This window comes from Leucopleurus acutus (genome assembly GCF_964270905.1).
Source record: "Leucopleurus acutus genome assembly, chromosome: 8".
In the NCBI taxonomy this organism is placed as follows: domain Eukaryota; kingdom Metazoa; phylum Chordata; class Mammalia; order Artiodactyla; family Delphinidae; genus Leucopleurus; species Leucopleurus acutus.
Genome location: NC_139151.1, coordinates 9833075 through 9842541, shown reverse-complemented (window position 1 = coordinate 9842541; position 9467 = coordinate 9833075). Strand labels below are relative to the sequence as shown.

Here is a 9467-nt window from a genome sequence, read left to right as displayed (position 1 = left end):
ACTTGGAATTGTCAAGTAGATTGTGTGTGTGTGTGTGTGTGTGTGTGTGTGTGTGTATATATGGGGGGGAGGGTGCTGTTGGTTTGGTTTGTCTAGTCTATCACACACTTTTTCTTTTTTTTTTTTTTTACTTTGGTCTTCACTGCAAAGCACCTCTTGTAAACATCCCTCCTTTATTTCCAGGTCAGGCCTAGGTTACCCCAAATAAGTAATTCCTTCCAAAAACAGCAGTACAGTGCTCTTGGTTGTATCCCAGGAGCACCAAAGCATCTGATTACAGAGGCTGTGCTCATCCCTATCAAGTGCTACGTAAGGCAGGGAGGGCCTCAACATTCACTCTCAGTAGCTAACGTTCCAGAATTTGCACCCCAGATAATTTACAACATCAGAAGTAAAGATACAAATAAAGATTTGTAGGCAGTGCCAGTCCCTTCAGGACTCTTCCACTGCTCTCACCCAATCAAAGAATTTTCTATACTATCTCCTACTCCAGCCACTTCTTTTCTGCTGACCCTGAGGCAGTCAAGTGGTAGAAGTTAGCAGAGCAGTTCTATTCCTTTCTGGAAGTTTTTGCTGAGATGCAGTTTAGGGTGAACATTGTTCTCTACCCTTGTGTAAAATGGGAAGGTTAGTGCGGAAGATCTGTGAGTGACCTGAATAAACAGGTTGTGTGCAAGAGCTAAGTTCATAGTTTCATATGTTAAGAGACTTGCAGCTCACTAGTGTTTCTCCCAGTCATACCTCATCTTTTATCTCTACAGTATTTTTTAATGCTGATTCTTACATTTGAATGTAGTGTCTCCATCCTCCTGGAATCAGTTATAAGGCTTCATTAAGGTCTAAATAGTCTTTTTGTTTTTAGAAATGCTCATATAGTTATCTGACACCCTGCTGTCCTCTTTTCTAGATTGTCCTGGCCAAAGAGAATGGATATTCAGTATCAGGAAGGTACTTTCTTTCCAAGTCACCATTTTCCAGTGCCCAGCTTTGTCCTCTTGCCCCTACCCCTCACCCCTCCCAAGCCACATGGTGAAAACACATATTGGATCAGGCTTTGCCATACACTCTGTGCTGCTCACAGTGGTCTAGCAATGCCCTATTCTCAGTAACGTTAGGTAGATCTCAGACATCCTCACTAAATGTTCCCAAATGTTCTGCCCCTGCTAAGTAACTAACAGCAGTGAAAAGCGGGATAGGGGGAAGAAATGAATGAAGCATGATGTTAGTTTTAGGGCTGATCAGTGGCAAAGTTTGGGGGATGCCATGTACTACTCCTGGTGATAATGCTTTTTCCTGCAGCACTTGGCACTAATATTATGAGATTATTGCTACAAAATGGTCAATGAAGCCTCGGTCTTTAGGACTATAATTCCAAGTTCCAAAGAAGAGCAAACTCATGAGAATTTCCTAAAGCCCATACCTAGAGCCTGTGCCCAGGGAGAAGAGGTGCTGCACTCAAATATTCCAGGATATTTGTTTATACTCTCCATGAACTAGCACCCACTTTTAGCAGCTCACACCAGGAAACAGCCAACTCCATAAACCTAGACTCAAATGACATTAATAAAAGTCATCCCATTGGTTATAAGCTCTCTAGTCACTAGAAAAATAAATAAGCATCAACCAACCAAGAGGTGTCAGAATGAGAAAAACCACTGATTTAAGACAACTCAGGTTGCAGGAAAGAACATTTTTTAAATCAATATGCAATCTTATCTTCAATAGTACAGAAAAACGGGGAGAATTATAGCTCTTACCTGGATTTGCAGTCCATTTAAAGTAGAGTACCCGAGAGATGCTGGGGGAATCATTAAAGATAAATAACCAATCTAACAAGTCCCTGTCATGAGACCAAAGTGACCCTTGACTACTCCACTAGTAAGGTAGTTCTTAGCCAAGAGTACTAACCTCCAACTGGAGTGCTAGTTGACCCACAGAAATCACTGAAAGATCTAAATGTGATAGTTACTCTCCTAATGGACTGATACCTTACAGTTTCCTATCCTATGGATCACTTAAAATTTTTGTTTGGATGTTTCTATTAGATCTTCCCTCCTTTTTTACAGGAAGCATGATGACATCAATTCTCCACCTGTGCTCCTGAGAGAGCTGCCCCTGAGTACTGATTGTAAAGATGAGGAATGAGAGTCTCTTACAAATTCATGTACGTAGGGCCAAAAGGAATATCCTTTTGTAGCTTTTTAAAAAGTAGCACAAAATGAAATGTCCAATGACCTTTGTTACTCTGACAAGAGATAATGACATTGGTCAGTGGGGTACAGAGAGTGAAAGGAAGTGAAGCTGCCCTACTCTGTTGTGTTCATCCCTAGCAGTAAAGTCAGAGCACAGTCCCACTGCCAGTGCGACCACACTCTGCTACAAAAAGCTCCACTAGTACGCCAAGAGGCCAGGAATTACTTTAATGATTTTTTTAAAAAAAGTTTAAATGGCAGCACAACCATAAAGTTGGTACATCACAGAAACAAAGGTCTTTGCAGGCAACACTGATTGGGAATAGCAAAACACTTGATTGGTGAAAAAAATGAAACTCTAAATTATATACAATAGTAGCTAAGGGTAATATTGAAAAACAGTCTTATTTACTGTGACTCAAGATTTAACTTGCCATTATCTATTGCTTATTTATTCAAGGTTGTAAATAATACTTATATAGAGACATAGAGATGTGTAAAAATGAAACATCGTGAAAAAAATACAATTTTTCAATTTCATATGAAACTCAAAGTATAAGTTTTGTCCAATATGGAATGTACCTACATTTGTTTACATCAGGGCTCTAAAATCCATTTAAAAATTGATTTTTGTTTTTAAAAAAGAAACAACTGACCCACCATGCAAGTCCGCTGTATAGCTTGCTGGCTCAAAATGAGCATTTTCAGGTGAGGTCTGTTTTTTCTGCCCAAAGTCTACTATGATTTCTTAGTTGTACTGGCCCGATCGTGGAAAGAGTTTCCATGAAGTCTGATGGCAGCATCCGGATGAGGGACAGTCTGGGTAACAGGATGTGAGTAGAGAAGAGAGAGGTAAGAGCCCAAATCCTTATGAAGGATGACATTCAGTTGTTAAATTTTAAGGGGTAGCCAATGGCTTTTTCCAGGCACTCAACTAAAGAGCCAGCGGAAAGAAAATCCCTCTCTACTTCTACAAATTTGATATAGATGGATTTGGGGGAAACTCCAGGATCCACAATACAGTTCTGAGACAAGAACCCATTAATACCGACCCAATCTTTGCTGAAGGTTTTGGTATTTGCTTGGAAATGTAAAAATAAGCATTGCTGCAGAGTCCTGACCTCAGCGATCCCGAGGTAGCAATAGATAATTCGGGTAGGTTCTATTTCCACCTGTAGTGAGGCTTGTGCTGAAAGGGTTTCCAAGTCAACCCGGCCCTCCTTTCCTGGGTCCAGGGAATGTCGCTCCATATGGGGCGAGGGGGGCCTCTCAATACACTCTTCGTAGCCAATGGCATAAAGGCCTGGGCTTTTGGGAATGCCTCCCGGCAATAAATACTGAACAACGTTCCCACCGGTTGGTTTGGAGTGGGCAATGGGTATCCAGTCAACTTCCATGTGCAGCTCCAGGCACCGCGCTTCACTAATAGTGATCTCCAAAAACTTGTAGTAAACGTTTTTCCAGTTCATTTTCTGCACTCGGGTCATGATGATCCGTCCCTCAGGCTTCTCAGAATTGAAGTACTCCCGGAGTCGCTTGCCAAGGGGCACCTGGGAGCTGATCTCAGCATAATGGTAACGGATATCCTCTTTCCAACGGGTGTTATAACCAATTCCAAAAATGGCCAGTTTATTAGAGAGATGAAGCCTTGAAAAGTCTGTCCAGCTCTGAAACAGTTCCCATTTCAACTGTACTGATTCCAAAATCTGTATGATATTCTGCATGATGTCTCTTTTCCTGGAAAGAGAAATGAAAGTCAGATTCTTCGGGTGTCTAGATGAGCACTGTCCAGTAGAAGTTTCTGCAATGGTGGAAATGTCCTGTGTCTGTGCTGTCCAATATGTTAGCCATTGCACTTAAGATGTGGCTAGTGTGAGTGAGGTATTAAGTTTTTAATTAATTTTAAACTACATTTAAATAGCCATAGGTGACTAGTGGCTACCATATTGGACTGTGCAAGTCTAGATAATCATAGTATTAAAATCTGAGACATGCTCACCCTTAGGAAGTTCCTAGGAACTAGTGAAAAACTGCTTTCCGTTACTTCTAAAGTCTGGCTGTATTCCACTTAGTAACTACTGATACATAAGACCCTAGGATTTCAGAAACCAAGGATCATGTACTTTTTAAAGTGGCTAGTATAGTGCATATGATGACCTTCAGACCTAACTACCAAAAGCAGGTGAAGGATGCTGTATTCAGAAAAGTAACCAGTAGGTATCACTTAAAAGAATGAACACATTAATTTCTAACTTGGAAATTCTGAAAGTTCAATAAGTTTGGCCCATACATGCTGGCCATAGGAAAAGATACAACTGATTATGACTATTGATCTGATACAAAAACATGAAAAAAGGACATTTTCTTCTATTTGTCTGAAATACATTACTATTCTCAAATTGAAAAGAACTGTCAGTTTAGCACAGAATTAAGATCTGAGAATTCAGATGAAAAAGTTCCATTATTAAGCTTCAGTTTTAAGAGAAAAAAAATTCCAGATAATGAATTGAGATTTTTCTAAAATATATTTTATAAAGGGAAGCAAAAGTATAGAAATTATTTCAATTTTGATTTGGACAGTTAACAGAAGACAAAGTACAGGGAAATTCTTGTTTCACATGCTGCTTAATTCATGTAATTCCAACGGATACTTCATGATGATTCGTAAATTTATATGAGGATATTTCTCAGGTAGGGTACAACTTTGATGTTGGAAGACTGAGGTTTGTTAAGTATCAACTTAGCAACAAACAATTACACTCGACATCAATCACAGGTTTAAGCTACAAAAATACTCAACTACCACACTCACATACAATCAAACACAGGCAAGAAAAGAGGGTGTAATGGTGGTTTGCTAACAGCTTCTTGGAAGGCGACAGATCCTGGAAACTTTATTCTTAAATGCTCATACCTTCTGGAAGAGCTTTTGGAACAAACTGGGGAACCTTCCACATAGTCATTCTCTCTTACTTTCCTTGATTTTCTTTTCAAGATGGCAAAGAGCTAATGTTTTGTTATCAGTTGCTTCTTGAACCAAAGACTGCCCTGGACTTACCCTCCACACTTTAGTTTGTCTTGAAAGCTACTCAAGTATCTAAGTGGCCATCAGGATGAAATCTCTGCATTTCTGGAGATTGTTTCTCTTCTCAGAGTACACAAAGGCACTCGATCACTTTTCTAATATTTAGATTGTGGTGCTTGTGAGGCTAAGACATAGGACCATGTTTCTGCATGGGTCAATGCTTTAAAGAAAAATTATCTTTCATAGCTACCATTCTTCCTGTCCTCTTTTAAAATATTTCACTGATCTCAAGGAGGACTCGGCTAAGGAGGTGGGATGGAGAGCAGAGCTTTTTGTCTGTTTTGCTCACTGCTGTACTCCTATGCCTGACATACAGTAGGTATTTGATAAATAAGTGGTGACTCTTCTTCGTGGGTGAAGGATGGTGTATCTGACTACAGGCTCTATCAGCTAGTTCAGGCTAATCCCACCTAAACCCAGAGTGAAAAGATCCCGTGCCCAAATGAAGTTATTTTATTCAGCACTGTCATAGCCCTAAATCATCAATAAGGAACAGTTCTGAGGAAACTGTTGCATTGGGAAATGAATTGCCTCTTAGAACCCTCTCACCCTGTGAGCCGAAACCTGGAGTAGAGGCAGCCACACAGGACATTTCTGCAGAGCCTGTCAGTTTCCTGCCCCACTGATCTGATCTCGGCCTGAAGCTCCCTGGGCTCAAGCCTCAGATGAGCTATTCACAGCTATGGAGCACAATGAGAACTATATCCAGTTATTGAAACAGTTCCTGAGAACTGTCTGTTGTATTTCTGAAGTTCCAACCGTGGGAAACGTTCAGGGGGGTCTGAGACTGGTGACACCAATTCTGTGAAGCTTGAGTTCATCCCTAGTTACGTCAATTGGGCCTCCCCTGTAGTTCCTAAGCACTTGCTTTTTGAGTCCCAAAATGGAATATTATAAGGAGTTTAAGTGTCCCTCTGGCCCTCCTATCATTTCACTTAACCCCAGACAAACTCTGGGCCCTGTGACTTATCTCTGTATCATATTTAAACATCCAAATACCACATGCACACACAGGAAAATACCATAAACACGCTTATTTTCATATATTTATTTCTTCTTGTTGTATACAACATTCTCAACATTTTGGATTAACCACTGGAAAACTTAGGCTAAAAAGATAAGGAAGAACAACTAGACATGCTCTCTCAGTGGCATGGCTGTAACTCTCATAGCATGCTTCATTACAGCAAGACTTTTGTCATTAAACTTAGGTAAATACACTTTGTAGAAAGGTGGAACATCTACTTACTGTGCTTCTTCAGAAGACTCTTGTTTTATTTTTAATGTTCTCTTTGTGACAGGTATTTCATCTGAAAAACAGAGGTTTTGAAAAAAGTTATATTTTCCTAAGTGGTGGCATACATTTATGTAGCTGAGCAGCTATATGTCTACTGTTTGTTCCATGCTTTCCAATGCGAGAACTTAATTCTAGTGTCAAACACTGTCCAATGCCAGATTTATAAATATAACTCTTATATAATGAGATGCATACATTTATATGCAAGATCAGAAACCAGCTCTACAAGTATAAAATTCTTCAAGGTCACCAGTGGATTTCTAGCTAGGAGCTTAAAGCTTAATTTCATGGCAAACATGATTTTTAAAGGAACGAGAATGAAAATAATTCTGTTCTATTTAGACTTTCTATGTAGGTTTTAGAGAGCAATTATTCCCCTAATATCAGGATCAATATATACTATGCATGTCATTTTTTTCCCCAAAGGTTTAGGTGACTTAACTCTCTCCAGCAAAACCAGAGTTAGAGGATGCCAAAGTAATTTAGATCTTAGTACCGTTTTGAAATTAAGAGGTAGTGATCACTTAGCATCTGCCCTTCTTATTCTTCTAGTCATCAATTCTCTCTCTTACATTGTGTTAGTCTTACAGTTTTATAACCTCTTCGCTCCCTCTCTCTTCTGATATTTGAGAGATTCCTTTAGATACAGCATTCACAAGAAATATTAACATTTAATCCTTTTTCTTTCGAATTAGGCATTTCTCTGTCATCAGGAGTTCTGTAACATAGTGCCCATTGGCTTTTGTCTTAAGCTAGGGAGGCACATTTATAGTACCAACCCTACTTATCCTTCCTTGGGGGCTACCTGAGTATTTCACTGGAGAGCGAGAACATTTACTTATAAGTAAGCACTCATTACACAACCTGCTATGAATGTACAAAGGCTGCAGCAGAAACTTGATTAGTACTTGCAAATTATGAAAACTAAAATTGGAGCATTTGCGGAAAAGAAAAAAGAAAAACAACTACATATACCCTCTTCATTAGTCCACACAAGTTTAGATTTGATGGCCAGGAGTTTTGTTTTCCATTTTTAATGTGAAGACTGGGAATAAATCATTCCAGCTACTGTTGGGATGGGATCCTTTACAGAGTTTGAAGGAGTGTGATCCCTGATAATGTTCAAATATCAGCTCCTTTCAAACCAAGGCTTCCCTTCATTGATTGTTCAGACTGAAGCCTGGAAAGGGACCTTTTGCAAATCACAGTCAGGAAAAATAAAAGTATTGGGGATAAAGGAAGGAAAAGACAGTTATATCTATACCAGTCGAGCCAAGAGTCAACACTCTTAGCAGTCATCTTAGAACTAAGAGGTGCAGGATATTTTTAATTGCGTAGCCTGTCACTGAGCTTCCTTGTGCAGCTCAGAATTAGGAATTCTTCTGTCTTTAGGAATTTTGTGGAACCCAAGTCACTAAACACTAGGCTGGTAGTTTACGGATGCCCAAATTGCCCCAAATAGACTGGCTATATGCGTTGTGCTGTCAGTGGGAACGGTATAAGAAGATACTACAGATATGAAGTACCTGTGCACATATAAAGATATGTATATGCACGTGCACGAGCATGCACGTGCACACACACAGAAGTAACATAGATACTGGCTCTCTTACCCAATTCCTGATCTGTTGGATAGCCGTGGAGATCCTGACTGTGGTTTCCCCAGTCCTCCTGTGAATACTCCTCCATAGTGCTGCCATCTGACTCCAGCTCCTGGTACAAGCCACTACTGTTAATAAGTACAGGCTGGCAGGGCTGAGCATCCCATCCTCCCTGACCAAACACCTGTTCCAACTGTTCAAATGTGTAACTGCTCTTTCTTTTCCCAACACCATGTTCTTTCACCCGACTGTAACACCTGCGAAGGGTCTAAGACACAAAGTCTTTTGTTATTCCTTTAAAGCTGTACTTCCTCTTCCAGGTACGGACCACAGATATTAATTACTATTAGACAGACACAGACAGACAAACACAGACACATTGTTACAGGAATGCTAGATTTTAAATTCATGATTATATTAGAAAAAAATACTAATTTAGCATTTACTCAAACATGTTATAATTCAAACAATTACTTTGCAATTAATTATCCATTAAACAACAAGAAACATTACAACATTATTGCATGTGTCCCATACATGTATTTGTACACCCCCACCCCCATTTTAAAAGAGTAAGAAAAAAAAAAAAAGGAAAACAAGAAATACCAGCCAGCCAATAGGATGCACACCTGCCACAGAAAAGAAGGAGCTGCTATTTGTGCCCAGAATTTGGAAAAAGTGAGGGGGGGGGGAGGACAGAAAGAAGAATTTCCCAAAGCAAAGAATATAACCTTCCTTACCCTTGATAAGAAGGAACACAGGGTAAAAACAATTGCCTAAACAAATCAGCTGGTAAAACTTGTTACTTACATAGTCCATAATCTTTACTAACTCACTCTGTCTTTGGGGAAGTTGCTAAAATTTAAAAGAGATCAAATCAATAATGCTACAGATTCCCAGTCTCAGACATCAATTATCAAGAAATACACTAATACCTACATCTAAAAATTAGCCAGTGATAATACTAGTCTATTCTACCAACTCAAACCGCCAGCCAAACACACCAACAAATGAAGCCCATGATTTCCTTTTGCGGGGGAAGTGAGGTGGAAGGGTGTTATTTCACTTCTTTTTTGTGGCACACAGCAAATATCATTATGCAAATCCGCAGATGAAACCTGGATAGTTTTATTATCTTGCACAACGCTTCAACTTGCTTCGTGGTCTTCTAACGCATATTTCTGATGATTTCCTTCGTTTCATGGTACATCTTATGCTATCTTACACGACATTTCAAAAAATAAATCAAGGACTTAGTCCCAGTCCTTGTGCCTTAGTTCCAAATTTAGTTT

The 9467-nt window shown here is 39.5% G+C and overlaps 1 protein-coding gene across 3 annotated transcripts in view; it reads right to left on the bottom strand.

The window, feature by feature from the left end:
- Positions 1 to 2413: 2413 nt before the first annotated feature.
- The window catches only part of MSANTD2 (Myb/SANT DNA binding domain containing 2), a gene marked incomplete at its 5' end in the record, with an annotated part of 28519 nt that continues 21465 nt past the window's right edge, over positions 2414 to 9467 (bottom strand). Inside the window, 3 exons of one of the 3 annotated variants that reach the window (XM_082844104.1) lie at positions 2414 to 3929; positions 6527 to 6587; positions 8188 to 8443. In XM_082844104.1, the coding sequence (XP_082700230.1) occupies positions 3077 to 3929; positions 6527 to 6587; positions 8188 to 8443 (1170 nt within the window). In that variant the 3' untranslated portion in view covers positions 2414 to 3076. The remainder of the gene's footprint in view (positions 3930 to 6526; positions 6588 to 8187; positions 8444 to 9467) is intronic. The other 2 variants (XM_082844105.1, XM_082844107.1) reach the window with 2 other exon arrangements.